This window comes from Geospiza fortis, unplaced genomic scaffold (genome assembly GCF_000277835.1).
Source record: "Geospiza fortis unplaced genomic scaffold, GeoFor_1.0 scaffold286, whole genome shotgun sequence".
In the NCBI taxonomy this organism is placed as follows: domain Eukaryota; kingdom Metazoa; phylum Chordata; class Aves; order Passeriformes; family Thraupidae; genus Geospiza; species Geospiza fortis.
Window position 1 is genome coordinate 684,097 of NW_005054444.1, and position 22,190 is coordinate 706,286.

The window sequence follows — 22,190 nt, forward strand, 5'->3', positions numbered from 1 at the left end:
ATAGCACTGAGCATATGACATATTGATAGAGATACAGGTATATCTGTATGTGGATAAATCAAACTTATACATTCAAATTAAAAAAAAAAATAAGACTACCAACTGAAAAAACTTTATTTAATGTTATTTTTTGAGTAAAACTTGGTGTCAAAACATGATGCACTGGTAGCATACAAAGCAGTGTTCTGAGTTCAGGCTTGAGTGTGTCTTAGGCGCTTTCCAAATATGGAGCTATTTTATAATCCCTGATAACTCGATAACCTGATAATCTTGAGTTGTAACAGCCTTCAATGAAGCACATGCCCAGGAACCTCCCTGGATCTGGACTCTGCAAGGAAATTAATGAATGAAATTAACAGAGAGAGCTGTTCTCCCACTGCATCTGAAAAACTCTGTGGCTTCCCTCAATCATTAGTCATGAGGAACTGCTCCTGAGCTCACGCCAGTGTGATGTGTGTAATTTATATGATGTAGTTGAATTACAAATTACTCCCTCTAGACCACAAATGCTGGGCCTCTGACCGCAGCTAAATTATTGCAAGGGGCTTCCTAGCTAGGACAGGCATGGAGACATTTGAGGCTTTTCCAGGATGATAATTGTATTGCCAGGTCCAGGGGGAAGGTGCCTGTGAATGGTTTATTGGAGGGCTCATCTCTAGGGAGGAATATACAGGACCCAGAGAAATAACCAAGAATCATTAAATAATGGAATGGTTTGTATTGGAAGAAACCTTTAGAGGTCATCTAGTCCAACCCCTCAAGAAGACTTTGATATAAGCGTAAAAGCTCTGTGTATGTCATAATGGGTACAAAAAAATCCCCAAACAACAATAGGGAAAAGAGGAACATGGCACATCAGCAAAATGATGAAGCCAAAGCTCAAACACGCTGCATACCCCAAACCTAAATAGCTCAAGAAGAGGAGCCATCTCTGCTGTGGTGCGGAGAGATATAAAGAGCTGTTCTGCAGGGGCCGATCCCAGGAGCTAAATCCCACTAATCCAAGGGCAGAGCTTTAGGATGCCATCCCTACAGCTTCTGGCTTACACTGGAGTACAATCTGTACTGAGACAGTTCAGTGTGAGGCAGACTTGGACCTCAGCAAGATCCTCAAGGAACTAAGGGCTTGGGAGGTTACAGCCCAAACTGTGAAACCCTCAGGAGAGGAATGGCCCTCACCAAAAGGGACACAGGAAGATTTTGACAAGACACAGAGGATCCCACAGCGCCCACCCAGCTGGAATGGCCTGTGCACACAAGAATTTGAAGGAGGTGGGCACCAAAGCAGGGGAAGCTGACCGTGCATTGCCTATCCTCATGGTGGTACCCACATCCAAGGACAGCCACTAACTCTGGAGAGAGCCTGCTCTGCTGTGGGTGGCTCCTTCTGCAGGTCTCCCTCCAACAAGTAGAGGAGCTGCGGGTGCATTTCCAGCACATGCTGCACTGCGGTGCTCCGTGCTGCATGTCCTGGAGCCAGAGCATCCAGGATAAAAATACTTTTCCAGGAATGAACAGGTAAGCCGGAATAAGGGGCCTGCTATTTTTAGGGCACAAACTTGCTGGGATCAGCAAAGATTTTGAAGCCATGGGGTGACACTGCAGATGGAGGAGAGCCTGCTATGGCTTTGGTATTTCTGTGCTTGGCTGTGAAGGGGGAAATTGTTATTTAAAAAAACCCAAACAACCCTATGGCTCCTAGTATTTAACCAAGAATATGTGAAGCCAAGAGTATACACAAAGTTTTTGACCTGACAGTTATTTAGCAGTTCTTTATCTAAATTCAAATCATAATCCTCCTTTCCCTCATTTTCTGATTATCTGTTTATCCACCTTTCAATTTGCCAGATTTAGGAGACTCTGAGGTGCTATTGAAAAATTTTTCCAGAAAGTTTTAAAATTATATGCACATACATATGGATCCGTAAGTATATGAATATGTGTGTCTATATATGTGTGTGTGAGTTTTTGTCTTTGTATGGGCTCTGATTCATATTCACAACCCACTGAGGATTTTTGAGGGAAGCTGATGGCCTAGCTGACTTCACCTTTTAATTTTCTTATATGGGTGTTTTTCTGCGTGACTTTGAAACTGTCTTTCTTGGGAACCAGAAGCACAGTGTACCCATAGGTTGTACTTAGTGCTGCAAACAAAGCAGACTCATTCCTCACTGCCTGGTTTCACAGTATATTGCAAAACATATTGAAATGTTTATGTAAGTGTGCATTTAAGGGTTATGGCACGTCTGACACTGGTTGGACACTTTTCTGCATGGTGAGGTGGCTGGTGTGGTGCAAGTCCATGTGTCTGTGTGTGGGTTTGGCTCCCCAAAGACTTGTGCCTTGGGAGCTCTTGTGAAGCTTGGGCTGACTCAGCTGTACCTACATGCACGGAACAAATACAGGTGGTGAAAGGCAAACGTAATCTGCTTTCCTTCCAGCGTCTGGTAACTCTCTGCCTGCTTCCTGAAGAACTTGGTGCAGATCTACCCACCTGTGAAACAATGATATTTCTCCTGTGGGGTCCTCACAGCTCCTCCTGGGCACTCTTGAGGCACATCAGAGTGCATCACTTCAACACTGGAAATTCATTCAAGACATTTTTCCAGGATCTCTGGTGGCTGCTCTTTGGAATAATCCTACTTTGTTCCCCAGCACATTGCTCTGTCTTTAAAATTGGACTACTTGGACCCTGGAACTGTGACCCCTTCTTTTCCAAAGCCTTTCCCCATGTGGCTGCCAGGTTAGCTGTGAGACGAATAAGCAGAGACCCTTCACTAGCTCTTGGCCACCGGCTGGATTATGTGATCCTGCAAGAAGAATGTGACACACCAAGAGCTCTGGTTAGATTTGTTGACTTTGGAAAGTTTTCCTCAGCTTTTATAGGCCCTCTAAACCCTGGCTTCTGTGAGGTGGCTGCACATTTAGCGAAAAACTGGAATAAAGCTATCTTTTCATGGATGTGCATCAATTATAAGTTGGATTCCACCATCCACCATAATGCATTTGCAAGAACTCTGCCCTCTCCAACCCAAATTTTGCTTACAATAATGAAATATTTTAGGTGGGCTCATGTTGGCATCATTGCATCCAGTGATGATATTTGGATGTACACAGCCAAGGAGGCAGCAACCGCACTCAGGAACCATGGACTACCTGTAGGCATTGTTACATCCATGCATAAGGGAGAAAAAGGCATTGAAGACACCTGGAACAAGATTAAAGAAGTTAATAACATTAAAAGTAAGTGCTTTGAGTCTCATTACTTTTTTAAAATTTTCTTTCCCCAGGGTAGGACTGTATTGTTACCCAATGGGCATAATTTAGAGAATGAAAACTTAAAGTGATTTAAGTCAAGCAGAATTTTATCTCTGATCCTAATGCAGACAGGGCTTCACATAAAAGAATGCTGGGCATTTTGTATCTGATGAATATAGGCCAAAATCATCTACTACAACCTGAAAGATTGGGTCCAGCTTGTCTGAAAATAAAAAATTGTAGATGGTTTTCTGTGCTTGGCTTGTGTAAAGAGGAGTTTGTAGGAAGGTTTTTTATTTAAGATGATTTGTATTGTGGAATATCAAAAATCAATATCAATATCAAAAATCTTGCTTTGATGCTGTGTCCTGCATTTCAGATCTCCCCACCAAACATTGGCCCCATAGCATTTTGCAAGAAAAGGCACAGACTTTGGGACAGTCAAGCATGGGCCAGATGTTTAAACACAACCCAGCTGTGTCAACCTCAAATCTGTATATTTGGTGGCAGGGTGAGCATTTGGAGGTTGGGCACTGCTTACAGCTGCATTGTATTTGTCAGCTCAGCACATACAGAGGGAAAGCTCAAGTTTTGGTCAATGACAGCAATGACCACAACTGCCCATCATCTTCACCTGTGCCTCACTTCTGTCAAAACTTCTCTCCATTCCTTCTTTACAGCTCCAGAAATGGTTAACACCCACAATCTCCTTTATTAGGTGTTACAGACCTCTAGAGGTTGAACAAAACGGGTGTGACTCTCAGCTTCCCCAGCACAGAACATCAGAATCTGATCTGACAGAGTAGTTCAGGCAGCTCTTTTACTGGGGGTGTAAGAGCTATTTCATGTTGGAAACCCCAGGCAGATTACTAACACTCTCCACTGTCCTTGTGTTCCAGTTATTCTCCTGTGCATGCATTCTGTTCTCATCGGAGGGCAGGAACAGGCCGCCTTGCTCACAAAAGCTCTGGAAATGGGACTTGCAGATGGAAGATACATCTTTGTTCCCTATGACACTTTGCTGTACAGTCTGCCTTACCAAAACAATTCATTCAGTGTCTTTGATAATGACAGCAAGCTCCGGGAGGCTTATGATGCTGTGCTGACCATCACGCTGGAGTCTGGAGAAAGGACTTTCTATGATGCATTCAGGGAAGCTAAAGAAAGTGGTGAAATAATCAGGGATTTGGAAGCCACACAGGTAAATAGTCTTTCTCTTGGGCTTTTCTGGGACCTGTCAGTAGGAAACATAGCAATAGTTACTGAAAAAGTACAGGGAAGAGTCAATCCAGCCTGCACACTTTCATTTTGAGAAAAATACAGAGAAATTTGAATGTGGTCTGCACTCATCTGGAAAGGTTACTTTTCCCAGATGTCTGGCAATATAACTTACTTGGTTAAACTGTAGGACCATGGTGGGAATTCAAGAGAAAGGGGCTATGCCTGAGGCTATCAGATTTGGTTTGCTGTGTGCTAGCTGCAATGGACTTGAATTGAAAAGGTATCTCTTGAGGTGAATGAAGTCCATGGAGTTTGTAGGGAATCAAAATAAGATATCCATATGACTGAGAATTTGAGGGGATGAGACAGACTAAAGAAATACTGGATACTTCTAGAGGGAAATATTTAAGACCATTGCTATTGCTTTCTTCCTAGCACTATAGGTTATTCTTTGTCAGCATGATCATCTAAAAGTCCCCGGTAGCCTATTAAAAACCAAATCAGTTTTTACCTTGAGAACACTTACAAGAATTGGAGACTCTTATACTGGTGAAGAGATACAGGAGTTAGCTGAGCTATTCTTCAAATCTCCCTATGATATTTTAAAAAAATTACAAGTACTTTTAAGGCATAATTTATCAGATCTGCATGGATCTACTTTAGAAGAAGATGAATCATGCCTTGAAAGCATTAATTCCTTTCCCTTCACTTTAATGAGAGCCCAGGTTAACTGTATTGAGTGTCAGGTACTTCATTTCAGATATCTACATCTGATCAATTAATCCCTCAAATGACAGATTTGTCTGTGGCTCCCAAGAGCACTCCTCATTTTTCTCACAGGTGTATGGCTATAATCTCTCTTCACCTACCAGCTGTGAATGATCACGGGATTGTAAAAGTCACCATTTGTGTTAAAGCTTTCTAAATCAAGTCTGGCACAGAAGGGAGCAATGCAAACAGAAAAGGCTCTGTTACCCCACAGAACAACTTTGCTGTGGCTCTGCTGTGGGATTTTTGCATCTTTGGGATAAATAATCTGACAGAGAAGACCAATTCTTTGGGCATGACATTTTTCCTGTCTTGGTATGGAGCCTCTGACTTTAATCTTCTATTAGTAGAAGATATTCTAGTGAAATGTTTTGAGGCAGGATAAATTTGTGATAAATTTCAGCAAAACATCAGGCTCAGAATCTTGGCTTTTCCCATCATAATGCAATTTTGTGTGGTTTTAAAAATATTTTGAAATTGTATTTTTTGAATCCACCATAAGAAAAGACAGATATTCAAAGCCATGCATATATTGGGTCTACCTTCAACCAAAGATTCTTCAAACCCATTACTCTGTGAGCCCTTAATGTTCCGGTGTCTCAGTATTTAAGTTACAACTTAGCCATGGGGAAAATATCCTCAATTTCTCCTGTATTTTTAGGTTTCTCCACTCTTTGGAACAATCTATGATGCCATTTACTTCATGGCAATGGCTATGGACAGTGCATGGAGGAAAGGAGTCAGAGCCTCAGGAGCCAACATAGCTGAGCACACAAAAAACTTCAGTTTCCCTGGATTTAGTCACCAGGTAGAGACAGACAGCTGTGGGAAGGGGCTGGTCAACTATGTGATACTGGACACAGATGGTCATGGGAACCAGCTTTTCCCAACCCACCTGCTGGACATGTCTTCAGGCTCTGTGTTGCCCTTAGGCCGGGCCATCCACTTTCCCAATGAAATTCCACCCAAACCAGACCCCAGCTGTTGGTTTGATCCAGATGTTCTCTGCACTGAAGGTAAGAAAGAAAAAAAGAACCAAAAATTGGGTGAAATGGCATTGAGTTCATGCTTCTCATTTCTTTCATCTTTTCTCTCACTCCAAGTGGTTACCCCTTTAAATTAGAACTCCCCAGCCAGAAAAGTCTAAATTCAAGGATCTAATATAAAGATGCCCAGTCATCATGCTGTTTGTAATGGGAATCCTGTGCAGAGGTAACACCATCGATCCGCAATATTTTCTTATTGCTTGTTAGACCAGAGAATAATAGAATCATCATAGTTGGAAAAAACCTCTAAGATCATTGAATCCTTAACCTACCACTGCCAAGCCCACCACTAAATATCACATCTACACAATTTTTTCAACAATTCCAGAGCCATTAATCCCACTACTCTCCTGGGCCAATAAGGTTGTTACCACTGTTATGTGTTGAAAGGGTTTTCTGGGTATAACATTCAACACCTGCCAATATTAACAGTAACCATTATATAACAGAGGCTGCACCCAGCACTGTGTCTCTGTCCTTCTCGGGGACAGGACATTAAGAGGATTTGCCTTGAAGACAGCCTAAGAGAGCTGCACAAGAGCAGATGCCCTCAGCATCCTGCCTGTTCACCCCTGCTCCTGTTTTCAGGTAGCAACGAGGAGTGAAGGACCATCAGAGCTCATCTCATTGAGAAAAAATTTATAATCTTTACTCAAAATAATTTGAGTTATTATAGATAATAGAGGTAGTAATCAATCTGGGGGCAGAGATATCTGTGCTACTTCCTAGGTTTGTAGGAAACACTGGGCACTGGGTTTACCTATTGCTTTTAAATTGAGGCAACTATGGTGCAGTCTTAATGTTCACAGGGAAGCCAAAATCTCAGGGTAGGGTACTTAACCTCCTCTCCATATTTGCTTAAAACACTAAGCATTTGCACCTATTGCTCCAGGTTATGTCTTAAACAGATGAAATTAACTACATCTATGGAATATTTCATTCAGTAGCTGAGAAAACCATTCTCCTTGGCTTAGCCATAACTGAGCTGACACATAAATCAGTGTCACTCCATGAAAACTGGAGATGTACTGATCTTGTTGCAACTGGCAAGCAATAGAAGAGATAAGTATAATACTATCATATATCTAATTTTACACTGCCCCTAGGAACAATGTAGCAATTTAACATCTCATTGCAGTCTATAGAAAAATCCTACTGATTTTTAGAGAGCTCAGATTTTATGTTCATACCATTGAAAAGGCATAAAGCTCTAGGCATCTTTCAATTAAACAGTAATTTATTATGATTGCTAGAATTTGAGACTGAACTTTATGGCTAGAATTAAATACAAGGCTCACTCTAGCTTTTGTATGAAGTTAGGCTTGGAGGGGCGTTGGATGAGAAGTTGTCAGGCTGCTGTGCTTCCTAACTCCAGGTTCACCAGGAGCAGGGCTGAGCTGGTGTTCCCAGGACACGGACACAAACACACACACACATAGAGTGCAGACACAGCCAGTCACTGGCACAGTAACACATACAGGAGAGTTATGTCTTTACAGGCACTGCTGGGACACAGACATCAGAAATGGCCTGGTGCTGCTCTTATGCACCTCATAATTAGGCTCCAAGCTTGATATCAGATCTCACAGCCTCACCTCCTTCAGACTCACAAATGCATCCTCTGGTAGATGGTCCAAACCTAAATTCCCCCACAGCCACCCCTCAAACCCTTCAGGCTCTGCAGGAGCTGATTCCGGAGTTGTGGTCTCTCATGGGTTGCAGCCTCCACGACTTCCCTTCTCTGTTAGTTATGTTGATGTTAAGTCTGTAAATGTCATACACAGTCAGAGAGCACAGTTACCCAGGAAAAAAATATAGGTGGGGTTAAGAAGGCGGAAATGACTGCACTGATCAAGTGCCTGGAAAAAATGCACAACATGGTTACGTGTGACCAGCATCCCCATCCTCTCCGATACTTGAGCATTCCTGACCCATTCTATCTCTCCCTTTACCCATGTTTGCCCTTTCCCCTAAAGATCCTGTGAGAAGTTTCATGTGCTCCTGCAGTTCCCTTAAAGCATTCCCTAAAGGCTTTACCTCAATCCCATAAGTTCCCTCAAGCATGCTGTAAGTTTGCTCTTTCCCATAAGCTCATAATTAGCTTACTTTTACTGCTGGTTAGTTGTGAAGTATAGTATGGCTTGGGAGGGATGTTTCAAGGCCATCCATCTATTCCAATCCCACACTAGACCAGGCTGCTTAAAGTCCCATGGAACCTAATTTTGAACACTGCCATGCATGGGGCAGCCACAGCTTTCATGGGCAGCCTCTTTCTGTGTTTGTGAGAGGGCAGTCAGGGCCTGGAGCGCTAGACTGAAGCAGTGAAATTTCAGCTAAAATGCTCTGACTTTTCCTGAAACAAATACCAGTTCTCAAAAATGCCTTCGGCTTTCACTGGAATGCTCTAGGTCTCAGTGCTTGCAGATAGGTGCCAGTGTAACATAGAGCCATGAACCTCTTGTAAACCCAAATTTCTCCATGTTTGCTTGTGTTTATAGATCTATGGATGTAAGCAGAATAAATAGAAAAGTTAGAAACCAGAAGAGACACAGCAAACAGTTCCCACTGGAACTTAGCTTATGCAGTCATATCAGCCTCCCTTAGCTCTCTAGTAAACACACTCATCAGCAAAATATCTGGCTCCAGTACTTTCTGCTGATGGATGTTTTGAGGAGAACATCAACCTTCTGCTGCTCCTCCTCTTCTTCTCTTTTCAACATTTGAAATCTGCAGCAGAGAATGAAAAAGCCCAGATGGGCCAGTGACTCACCCTGGCTGTTGGTTTGGTACCACAAGATAAAGATTTTTTTCAGCATTTCAATTCTTCAAGAGAAAAGGGCCAAATGTTAAAAAGTTATGAACTTTGCAGAAGCTTCCTCTAAAACGTAACAATTCCCTGTGAGTCTATTTATTTACTTGAAGAAAAACTATTTTCCCACTGGTCCACTGCTCTAAGTCTGGTTTGGAAAAAAAAAGTGCATGGAAATAAATAATTAGCATAGCTGAAGTCTTATGTACACCAAGTTAGTAAGTATTTGTGTATTCATAAACAAACATTGCATTAAAATTATCTTCCAGCATTCTTCTGGCTGAATATTTGACTTTTTAATCCAATGGCCTGATATTGATGTTTTTAATATTATTGCCTAAATCAAAATGGTTTTCTAATTCACTGATTCTTTTCCCATCTTTGCACAGGGATTGAGCCTGCGGTCATTTTCTTGGGAGTAATGCTGTTATTTGTCCTGGTATTGTGTGCTGTGGGCCTGGCTTCTCTCATCAGGTGAGAATTGCAACATGTATTTGAGTTGGTGCCACTTGTAACTTCTCTGTTAGGCTTGCGCTTTAGCCAGCAGTTTAGACTATGCACACACAGGAAGTCTGATTTTGCTCTTGGCTCTCCAGCCACATATCTCTTCACATTTGTGGTGTGTTGGCCCTGGCAGCATGCCAGGCCTCCACCAAAGGCATTCTATCTCTCCCTTCCTCAGCTGGGCAGGGGAGAGAAAATACAACAAAAGGCTCATGGCTCAAGATGGGCTCAGGAGGGGATTGTTCACCAATTACCACAGCAGCCAAAATGGACTTGATGTGGGCAAATTAAATTTATTACCAACCAAATAGGAGTAAGATAATGAGAAATAAAATAAAATCTTAAAAACACCTTCTTCCCAGGCTTAACTTACTCCCAAATTCTCTACTTCCTCCCCACCAGTGGCACAGGGGCCAGGGAATGGGGACTGCAGTCAGTTCATCCCACATTGTCTCTGCTGCTCCTTCCTCCTGAGGGGAAGGGCTCCTCACACCTTTGTCCTGCTCCAGCAGTTTGTTGCTGGATGTTTCTGAAGCATTAGGAAGGTGGTTATCACTTTGGAAGTGCAAAGGATGATATAGAAACCAAATACAGGAATCCATTATGAGAATATGAGGGTTGAAACCAAGTATTTTTCTTACTTGAGATCATTCCTGCCAGAAATTCTGTCTTTAATATAATCATGTTTCCTACTAAACATATGAGGCTGACTCTCTGTATTTTCTCCATGCACTAAAAAGAAAGAAAATACCTCTGGAGAGAATTTGAAGCAAATATTTAGAATACATCTTTATTATCAAGTTGATTCACTCCCTGTTTTGACCTGGGATTCAGCTCCCTGGTCATTCCCATTATATATGTATTGATCTGGGCGTGAGATCTTTGGAGTAAAGGCAGCAGTGTTCTGGGGAAGGAATAATTTCCCATAATTGCATGTCACATCTGTGTCCCAACTCCATATCCAAGGCAGAAAGGTACCAGAATGGCCTGGTTGGTCCAGGAGCTATGGATTTCTCTTGGCAAGGTCACTATAGCCTCAGGAGTAGTTTGTCTCTAATTATTGATGTCCTCATGACCGAACTTAGAGTGGAAATAGACTGAAATTAAAAGGCACATTTACCTAGCAGCAATGACTTCAGCAGAACAGAGTTCCTAGATTGTTCCATCCAGCTTTGCCCCTCAAATAATTCCGAGACATGTTTTGTCTCCACTCCTGAATCATTGCTCCAAACCCAGATATAAGGGCCCCCCAGCAAGGAACACCCCAAACAGCTCCCCCACTTCCACAGCTGCTTCTGATAGAGCAGCAGACACTGATGAGGTTGCCTCCACCCACCCACTCTTTGAAACCCTGCTCTGTTTGCTGGCCACCAGCCTCTACAATTAAGTAAATAAATGACAATCTTTCTGCCTACTCTATTTGTAAGATCTTCCACCAGCACCAGGCTGTCCTTGGGAAGGCTTGGTCATGAGAAAAGATGTATGGCCATCTGCAAGGGAAGAAAAAGTCCAGCATGACTCAGACAGTGATTTATATTAGGAAGGGGCATGTCTGGAACTAAATTTAAACCACAGCATGGTCTGATTTGAAATGTGGAAGCTCTGGTCTCAGCTCTGTCAGGGATCTGCTGCATGACCTTAAATGAGTCACTCTACTCTCTCTGCTTAGCTTTTGGCAGAGGGATGCTTTCCTCCCTGCTTAGGGAGAGGATGTGATTTATCAAGCAAGGTTCTTCAGACGGCCTTGTGAAAGGTACATAAGTGAGGATTTTTTTCATGAAGATGAGTTGGGTGGCTTGGGACAGTGTGTTTAGAGAAACATCATCCCAAGTAAAGCCTGTGGTTATGTGGCCAAGGCTTCCTCTCAGCTTCAAAAAGCAGCCCATGCTCTTCTAAAATGTCCAGAATGATACATAGAGAGGAAAAGTGAATTGTGGTGACTTGGGGTTGTTTTATGCGGTGGCGTCCTTCCACAGTAACATCAGTAAAAGTCATCCTATTGTCCACCTCATCAGGGAAACACTTAGGAGAGTGCAGATCAGTCATCTGCTGTAGTGTTAACAAAATTCCTTAAGCAAAAGAAGTGACAGTGAGGGCAACAGGGGAGCTTTCCCTTTTCTGCTCCTGGTTGAGGAGCTTTTGACTGTCTAGTAGATACTGCTGCTTTTGTGCTCAGTGTTAGACCCTGATGTCCATTGAAACAATGGGATCAAAATTATGAGGTGTGATGTCACGTGTGCCATACTGCTCATCCCTTGCAGCTTTTCCCTCTGTATGAACCTGTGACCATCACAAGGACACATCTTGCTCTGTGCTTCAAAATGCACCACGCTACAATATAGACACTCAGACAGCATGTTTAGACAGTAACTTGTGTCCAGGCAGCTCTTGTAAATTAACTACATTTCAGCTTCAGTCCCTAAGAAAGGCTGGTGTGCCTAAATGTGGTTTGGTCATGACCAGACCAGCTGGACTAATAAAACTTGTCTTTGTCTCCTAATGGAGAATGATTTGGAATATGACAAATAAAAGCAAGCAAAACAAAATATGGCTTACATACACATCAAATTAATATTTGTAAGCAGATTAAATCCAGTTTTCTATCTGTGATAAGACCCTTTGAGATGATAGCTTTTGTTGCTATCCATGTTGAAATGGGTAATTCATGACTTGGAATTTAAGTCCAAGCCAAGGCATGGTGATTTGTCCACTTCTTTCACCAATGCCCATCCCCACTCCCACACCATTTTAGACCTTAAAGATCATGTCATTCCAACAACTCTGCCATGGGCAAGCACACTTTCAACTACACTGGGCTGCTCAGAGCCCCATTCAACCTGGCTTTGAACACTTCCATGAGTGGGGCTGGCACAGCTTCTCTGGGTAACCTCTGCACCTTCACAGAAAATAATTGCTTCCTAATATCTGATCTAAACCTGCACTCTTTCAGCTGGAAACCATTCCCCCTTGTCCTGACACTCCATGTCTCTGTCAGAAGTCCCTCTCCAGCTCTCTTGCAGCCCCTCTCCTTAGGCACTGGAAGATGCTCTACGGAATCCCCAAAGCCTTCTCTTCTGCCGGCTGAACAGTCCCAGCTGTCTCAGCTGTCTCCATAACAGAGGAGCTCCAGCCTGACCATCTTCATGGCTTTCTCCAGATCTGCTCCAACAGGTCCATGACCTTCATAAGTCAGGGACCCAGAGCTGGATGCAGCACTGCAGGCAGGGTCCAATGGTGCAGGGAAGCCAGGTGTGGGAAATTCAGAGGAGGTGTAAACTGGCTACCTACCTGTAGTGGGTTGACTGTGGCTGGGTGCCAGCTGCCCACTCAGTTTCTCTATTACTCCCTTTCCCACTGGGACAGGGGAGAGAATAAGATGCAGAATGACCAGCAGGATGAGACAAGGCAGTTTTATTTCAGCAAAAAGAAAGAAACAAGCAGAGATCTGCGTGTGCAAGAGCTGAAGAGGAAGCGGATCAGTCTCTACTTCTCATAAGCAGCAATGTTTGGACACTTCCTGGGAAGCAGGGCTTCAGCACACATAATGGTTCCTTCAGAAGGCAAACATTGAAAACTCATGAATGCCCCCCTTCCTCCTCTCTCCCTTAGCTTAAATATCTAAGCTGATGTCATGTGGTATGGAATATCACTTTGGCTAATTTGGGTCAGCTGCCCTGGTTGTGTCCCCTCCCAAGGTCTTGCCCACTCCCATTCCCTTTGGTGAGGGGAGGGAATGTCAGGAGGACACTGCTGCTGGGCAGTAGCCAAAACACTGGTCTGGTATCAACACCCATTCAGCCACCAGCGCAAAGAACAGCACTGTAAGGGCCGGGAATGTTACCTCGGTCAGACCCAATGCACTACCTAAAATTGGTAACTGTGACTCTCCAACTCTTGCAGGCAGAGTATCTTGAACAACCAGCTTTTCAGGGGTCCAAACAAGATCATACTGACCTTGGATGACCTCGTCTTCATCAACCCAGAGATACATAGAAAGGTGAGTCCTTCTACTCGTGAAAGGAATCTGGTGGAACACTCTAGAACAGATTTGCTGTGTGGTATTTTCATACTCAAGAAGCTCTGGAAGCATCATTTCACTTCTTCGTGTCATTTTCCCCTGCAAATTAGAAAATTTCCCATATACTGAGTGCTTTTGATTTTCAGATAAGATGTCAGAGCTTCTATGATGATGTAAAATCATAGCCTTGATTGTGCTTCTTCTAGCTGCCAGGGCTTATTCCTTGTTCTTGAGGTTGGATGGTACAACATAGGGCATGCCCAAAAAGACAAACCATCTTACCTTCTAAAATAAAGTGTCTGCATTCAAATATACTGGGAACCATTCAAATATACTGGGAACCATTCCTGGTCCATTTTGGTGCATACCTGGAGCAGGCCATCTGCTGGGGCACTCTCCCATGATTTCCCTACCCAGAAATCCATGCTGCAAGGCGGAGCTGGAGTGGAGGTTTATACCCAAAGGTGGTAGCTGCCTAGCACCTGCTTTCCTTGCCTTCCAGAGGCTGACCTTGGACAGTCTGACTGATGCAAACAGCATAGCAGCCAAGAACAGAAGCCTGATATCCGTAACCCGCTCTGCTTCCTTAAAAAGCACAGTGGCCACCCATGAAACCTCCAATGTGGCTTTGTATGAGGTAGGTGGGGCCTCATGCAGTCCTCTCCCACTGCTTCTGTTCACTGGACTGCTCCAGGGGGAAAAGTGTTTGGCTGCAGTACTGTAGGTCCCAGGATGGAGATCATTTGAGCAAACCCTAAGTAGGAACATAAATTACTCCCAAGCATGGACTTAGCAGTGTTTAAGGCAACTCTGTCCCAATCCTCACCCTGACAACTTGGAGTCACCTGGGATGGGAATAGTCAACATTCACATGTAACATTGCCAGTCTGGTCCTTTATGGTGGTGGCACTGTAAAGAACCTTTCTTACAAGACAGTCTTTATTTGGTGACATCTCCGATAAGGAACTTTATTACAAGACAGGATCCAAATACACAAATGAAAGCTCAAATTCCCCTTTGTGGCAATAGGACTGTGTGGAGTTTAAGCAGAGGCAATGGCCAAGAAAACTCACCCCATCCATCAGGTTTTTCCTGAAAATGCAGGTTTTTGAAAAAATGGCATGGTAACTTTCCCTGAAGAGAAGCAAAATAAATTTGATCAATCATTACTGCCAGAGAAAAGTTCTGGTCAGTTATTTTTCTTTTAAATCAATTTATTGTTGTTTATGACATACTAAGAAGACTTCCAGGCATGAAGTTGTGATCCAGGTGAAGGTCCTGCCTCACCCCTTTTTTGAGGGTTTGCTGTGGATATTCTTATTTGGGTTCAGCATATAAATAATCTGTTGCCAAGATCATTAAAAATCCCCAGCCACTTTCAAAGTCAAGGACCTGAAATTCAGATTTGGATCCCAATGTTATCTGTTGTTCAGAGATTTTCTCTGTCAGTCACCCACCTGTATTGGGATTAGGGGACTGGAGTTAAGAGGAAAGGTTGAGGGAGTTGGACCTGTTCAGCCTCAAGAAGAGACAGCTGAGAAAGCACCTCCCTGATGTCTATAAATATCTGAAGGGAGGGTGTCAGGAGGACAGAGCCAGGCTCTTCTCAGTAGAGAAGAGGCAGAAGGCAGAAACTGGTGCACAGAAAGTTCCACCTGACCATGAAGAAGAACCTTGCTGTGCAGGTGACCAAGCACTGAAACAGATTGTCCAGGGAGGATGTGGAGTCTCCCTCACTGGAGATATTCAAGAACTGCCTGGACACAATCCTGTGCCATGTGCTCTAGGATAACCTTTCTTAAGCAGGGGGGTTGGACTAGATGGTCCATCTCTGGTTTCTTCCAACCTTTAACCATTTTCTGATTCTGTGATTGTGGGCAGGGAGACCAAGTGTGGCTGAAAAAATTTGAGACAGGAGCAGTCCACAATCTGAGGCAGAGCTCTACCAGCATCTTAAGGAAGGTAGGAATAGGGCATGATGACATGGAGGGAAGGTTTCTTAGGGGGTGGTTTTGGCTTCAGGGTGTGTTTGTTGCCCTTGTCTCATGTCTATTCGTTAAATCATGCATTATGGTTGTCAATAAGTGTTGTCTGGTGAAACGTGTTAGAGTGGACCATGCACAACTGTATCTGACAAATTTACCATAGATCCATATGCCAGTCAGCAGCTTGTAAAACCCCACACCAGATCTGCCACATCCAAGCTGGTGCAATGTTAAATGTACAATGAATCCTTCAAGTGACCTTGCCTGCAAAGGCAGAGTGGTTTGGGGAGCTCAGCCCTCCACAGTGTGAGGCACTGGTAGATATTTTCATGTGTTGTTGGTTGACTGTGTGACACAGACACAGTTGTGCATTTCTCTGGAGTTTGCTTTGTGTTTCCACCTAAGATGCCTCTCAGATGCTTAATTTTGGTCTCCAATTTTATTGTTACAAATGACAAGAAAGCATAATTGTTTTCTAAATTCAAGGGCATTAGTTGTTGACAGCTATTGCTAACATAGCAGTGGCATTTTTATGCATGTAAAAGCAACAGATTTACCAGGGCATGTCTCCAAAGACACCGTTGATGGATGACTTTGGACTGTCCAGGTATGGTATAGTTTCCAGTTCAGAGCAAGATCCACATGCTGAACTCAATCTACCCCAGCAAAGTCATTCTGGCCTAGTGAAAGATTCAATACAGTTTGTCTAAACAAAACACAAACTTCTGTTTAGTTTGCTTTTGCTATCTTGCTTTCTTTGTATAATGGATAGACTAAGTAAAAAAAAGCTTGAAAAGAGTGTTGAGTGGCCAAAAATAAGCACCAGAGAGGTTGTTTTTGTCCCCATCTTTCTGTGGAAGGCCGTTTGGGAGTGCAAGTGTGAAAAGGGCATCTAGTGATAGCAAGGAGCTACCAAGCAGGTGTCTGGCTGACCTGGTCTCACTGTGATTTGCTGTCTTGTTTCAGATGAAGGATCTGCGTCATGAAAATGTGAATCTCTTCCTGGGCTTTTTCTCAGACTGTGGCATCTTTGCCATTGTGACGGAGTACTGCTCACGAGGCAGCCTGGAGGACTTGCTGAGAAACGAGGATATGAAACTGGACTGGATGTTCAAGTCCTCTCTTGTGATGGATCTAATTAAAGTAAACCCATTGCTCCTGCTGAGGCATGGTCTGAGGGGGACTTTTACGATGACTAAGCTATTTCAATCAGAATGTTGGTTTTTTAATAACAACACAGGGAAAACAAATCTGGATGTAATTCTACCAGTCTTTAAATGAGATTTCTTATCCTTATTTTGTTTCTATCTGAGGGGAGCACCATTTGGGGTAATAGAACTACAACTACACAGCAGGACAAGAGGCTAAAACTACATATCAGGCTGCAACTGATCACCTAGAACAACAGAATTTTGTGACAGATTTATTCTTTGCAAAGGCCCTTTCTTGTCGTAAATCAGAAACGCATCCACCATAGAACCGAAGAGTATCCATCCCCTGCTGCAGGATGGCTGCACATATGGTCCCTTTAGCAGCGTTCACACTTCCAGTCATGTCCTGTGTTTTCATATCTTAATGGTGAACTACGAATTTGTCAGAGAGTGGACCACCAGAAACATTCTTGTAGTCTGTGATCCTCCTTCTGAACCTCCTTGGTAGGTTTTAGATGGGTAGAGCCACCCAGCTCTTCATGGCTTCCTTTGACCTATTTGGTAACACTTGTGTCCACTTTGTTATCCTTGCCTAAAAGCAGAACTTCTGGGTGCAGTGAGACATAGGGCTACAGAGGGAGGCATCTGACTCTTCCTGAAGTTGTCAGACCTTTCCAATACTACTTTAGGGCCCACACAAACCTATTTCATGTACCTAATCCATTTCTAAACTTCTCTCATGGTTTGTTTCAATCATTACTGCATTTGACATAGAGTCAATGCTGCATTTGATGCCATCTGAGGTGACAAAGTGGCTTGGTGTCTCTGAGTGCTGATGGATAAGATAATTCTTAAGGACCAACCTGGATTCTTTTCTGTGTTTCATAGGGAATCAGATATTTGCATCACCGAGATTTTGCCCATGGACGTCTCAAGTCTCGTAACTGTGTTGTCGATGGCCGGTTTGTCCTGAAGATCACTGACTATGGTTATAATGAGATCTCAGAGGCACAGAAATGCCCCTATATTCAGCCATCCCCAGAAGGTTGGTGTGATGGGGAAATATATATTTTTTTAATATTTGTCCATTGATTTAACAGATGTTTGTCCAAGTACAATTTCAGGCCAGTGGCCACACAAGGATTTTCATGCTCAATCTCGCTACATCTAGTTTCCTCTATACCATGCATTGTTATAAGAAAGGGTAAGCAAAGGTTTTTTCAGACTGCCTGAAAGTGAAGTGAATAGCAGAGTGATGTGGTAAAGAAAATATATTTTACTGTAAGCAGTGACAGAACTTCAGCTTGTTGCAGTTGGAGAAGGGCTCAATTGTCCCTGAAATCTTATCAGTACTGTAGCCAGTAGAACGGCTTCACATCCTTAGACCCAATCCTATTTAGAGTTTTATCTTATCCCAAATGAAAAGACACTTTTTCTTGTTAAAATAAGTCATCTAAAAGACAAAATTGTGTAGGTCTCTTTGAAATAGGTCCTCTACATGCCAATCACCAAAGGCTGCCACATGAGGTTCCCACCACTTAAGAACAGCCCTCATGGGACCAGGTTTGGAGACTAGGACAGGATTTCTTTCATGTGGCCATTGCTTTGGGGTTCCTCTGGTATCCCAATTTATTCTTGAAACCTGTTTTCTAATAGTATTTCATGGTTTGATCCCTCTGTCGTGGGATTTGATGCTTACACCTTTTCAGTGTCTCAGATAGGGCACTTGTCAGACAGAAGGCTTCTTCTCCTCCCTTACAGAAGATAAACACATTTGCAGTGGCAGAAATGTTCCATATCTCCATTACTCAGAATGCACAGTTACCAGGGTAACAAAATCTCAGTTTGAAGATTAATTTCTTCATGAAGTTGGATATATTTTACAACTGTGTCTTTTGTTATTTGAACTATTGGATTATAAAGACTGTGCATCAGATGTCACAAACTGCTTTTGCAGAAACCATTTTCATCTGTAAAGAACTACAGAAAGTATGTTGTTAATTGTTGCTTTGTAAAAGAGCAACAACTGTAACAGGAAAGTCAAGATTTGGTGCCAATTTTTTGTCTCAGGAACATTTTCAATCAAAAAAATGGTGTTAAAGCTTCTGGAAGGGGTGAGATGACTTCTTATGTTGAAGTTCATGGCTGGTGTAATATGATACAAATTGTTGGTGTGGCAGTTTTTTAAAAAACCCATAGAGTAAAACTTGGAAATTCTATTTTTTTGGTCAGCACAGAAGTTTAGTATTTCTAAGATACCACTAGAAGTAAAAGATTTGATTCAGTAAATAATGTAGTATTTTCCAACCTTTCATCAAATGACTGAAATAAGGTATTCATTTAAGCATTTACTTTACAATAGTCTCAGTTAAAGTGTAAGAAATGTGATGCTCTGAAATTTTTTTAGAATTGCTCTGGACAGCTCCTGAGTTACTGCGGGACCCAGACATGTGCAGAAAGGGCACAATCAAGGGGGACATTTACAGCTTTGCAATCATCCTGCAAGAAGTGGTTGCTCGGGGTCCACCTTACTGCACATCAGAACTCTCAGCTGAAGGTAGGCAGCTACAACAGTATATTTTTAAGGCTTTGTGCAGAGCACTTTATAAAAGGCCTGGCCAAGTTCCCTCACTAATAAGGCAATAATGTATTAGTCTCATGACCTTTCTCAGTGGCAGAAGTCTGTTTCCAACACAACATTCATAATAAACATCAAAATGTAGAGTTCTCATCACAGCCTTGGTACATGTCTCATCACTGCTTTCACTGGGATCAGGAGTCTGAGTGCTCTCCAGGATATCTCAGGCCTCTGCAGTACCTCCAGTTCCCTGTGGAAACTTGGACTTTTCATCATAATATGGGGTGAAATCTGAGGGCAGAACTTCCCATAGTTTAGAAACTACTTTGCTTCCCACTCATTGGCCCTCTTTTGCGCATCATGGAGGCTGAAGTTTTTGAGCTGGACCCCTTGCCAATATCCTATTTCGTCCATCTGCCCATCGATTTGTCCTTAATCCTTTCCTTTCTAAAGAAGCCCTCTCTTCAACAGAGGTCAAAGTGATGTATCATTTTGCTTATGTATATCAGAAACAGCAAACAGGTGAAGTCTTTAGGAGCTGCTCATGGTGCAACCATGTTGTGCATCCATGGGAAGAACAAACCCACTGCAGTCAGGGTCAGGTCAGAAGCACTTAAACAGGGAGGGAATGACAACAATCTAAAATTAGCTGATTTCAGTGACAGCCCATTCTCAACGTTTTTAAGCTGGACAACCATCAGGTGGGGTATGACAATTCAGTATGTGCCAGTTTAGCTGGCAAAATGGGTTCCTGACTTTTCAATGCCTGAAGCTGCGCTCACAATGCAATGACCATTATGTTAATGATGTATCCCATCTTGTAAATCAGAGCTAGACCTATGATGTAGACTCTGCTGCAATTAGCAGGTTTCTCCCACCTCATCCCTCCTGCAGAACCTCCAGCAAATGTTGAACACAGTCCTGTTTTCTAACCTGATAAAATGATGACTTTCTACTCATTGTGTCTCAATCCTAAGGAGCTTTCACTTGTGAACATTAAAACAAGCTGGGGAAGGCATTTCCTCTCAGCTGCCCCTGGAAATATTGGGGCCAGATGTTTGGATTAGTTCATTTGTCAGAGTCTGGGAGGATGAGCCAAAGATCTTTAAAGTAGACAGTAAATGCTGAAAAGCTTTGGGTAATCACAGCAACAGCAGGACTTCTGCCAGAGAAAGAGGTTTTCACTCTGTTTGCTCTGCACTGAGCAAAATAAGATTTCAAATACCATAACTTTGGTGGGTGTTAAAAGACTGACTTCTCAGAGTTTGAAAACTCAAGCCCAGTTCCTTACAAGCCTCATTTCTAGGAAGGGAGCTCTAGACAGGGAGTCATTTCCCAGACACTGTTTTGAACTCAACCTCTCCCCCTTAACATACTTTCCACTGTTGCCACTCCCAGCAACCTCCTACGTCCTGGTTCCCAGTTAATGATGAAGCATCAGAGGCTGGTATCCTTCCTGTCTGGGCTCAGCCATAAACCTCTACTGTCTTAGAAGACTGCAGGTCCTAGTGGAGAGAGTCAGAGGCAATTTCATTAAATATAAGCCTGCAGGCTCACACATCCATCTGTCACACATCCTTCCCCCATCCAGCCACTTTATTACTCATAACCTAGTTCTCCAGGGGCATGAATCTTCTTTAAACCCTTCAAGAGACTCCTGACAGAGAAAAGCAGAAACTTCCAGCTTCATTTGGCACAGACACTGGGTGCTGAGAACTGAGTGACAGCTGAGGAAGCAAGCCAGGGACACAAGGAAAGGTCCATGTCCTTTGCCCCTATCAAGGCCCTCCGTCTTACAATGTGCTTCCCCATCTTCTCTTTGCCACAGAAATTATAAAGAAAGTGAAGAAGCCCCCTCCCCTGTGTCGCCCAAACATAGCTCCTGAGGTAGCCCCCCTGGCATGCATGCAGGTAATGAAGCAATGCTGGGCTGAAGCCCCTGAACGACGTCCAACCTTTGAGGAGGTGTTTCATAAGGTCAGTAAATAAAGAAGCTGGTGTAATCCCATTGTTTGTTCTTGGCAGGGAAGTGTTTTATTGTTTGGTTTTTTGGGGTTTTTTTTCTGCTTTAACTCAGTTATTAAAGAATGAAGATGTTGCAGAGCCCTAGACTTGTCCTGACTTAGGGGTGATGAAGCAGCCTGGACATGGGCTTGATGTCTTCACATTAGCAGTGTACCTGCAGAGATGGTCTCATGGAGATGAAAGATTTGTAAATTATTCACCTTCAGACCAATTTTTCTTTTAATCTCCTAAAGTGTTTAAATGCTAACTATAAGAAAAATTCACCAAAGACTGTTAAAGACAAAGATACAACATTTGGCGTAGGAGGTCTCTCAATTCCAGATTGGTGGAAGCTTGGAGAATATCCCAGGGAAATATGAGTGTACCTGAGGCCTGTTTAAACAGCTTTCCCAGATATCTGTTACTGGCCAGTCTCAAGGACAGGTACTGGCAAAATAACCCCCCTTTCTGATCAAGAAATATAGTTCCTGTGTTCTTATAAGGTGATAGAATCATAGGTCATATAAGGTCATAATCACTCACTAAGGTTGGAAAAGACTTTTAAGATCATCAGTCATCAACCCTGTACCACCACCACGTGTGCTGCTATACCAAGCACTTCCAGGAATGGTGGCTCCCAGAGCACTCTGTTCCAAACAGGATTTACAAATCCTTTCTGTGAAAAAAAAAACAACTCAATATCCAATATAAACCTTCCCTTTAGGACACTTCCTCAAACCTGGTAAACAAATATCCATATTTTTTACCTTTTGGTTCTATGAAGCTGTGAATAATTTTGAACTTGCTGACTCTGCTGTTGGGTCTGAGGTAGCCTCCAAAGCCACAAA

At 43.0% G+C, this 22,190-nt stretch overlaps 1 protein-coding gene across 1 annotated transcript in view; it reads left to right on the plus strand.

Annotated features, from left to right (window-relative positions):
- The first annotated feature begins 2,504 nt into the window (after positions 1-2,504).
- The window catches only part of GUCY2F (guanylate cyclase 2F, retinal), a 34,605-nt gene continuing 14,919 nt past the window's right edge, over positions 2,505-22,190 (plus strand). Inside the window, 11 exon segments of the mRNA XM_031062289.1 lie at positions 2,505-3,243; positions 4,158-4,459; positions 5,909-6,263; positions 9,492-9,576; positions 13,507-13,603; positions 14,127-14,261; positions 15,506-15,586; positions 16,576-16,752; positions 17,649-17,805; positions 19,168-19,317; positions 21,167-21,315. Of these exon segments, the coding sequence (XP_030918149.1) occupies positions 2,505-3,243; positions 4,158-4,459; positions 5,909-6,263; positions 9,492-9,576; positions 13,507-13,603; positions 14,127-14,261; positions 15,506-15,586; positions 16,576-16,752; positions 17,649-17,805; positions 19,168-19,317; positions 21,167-21,315 (2,427 nt within the window).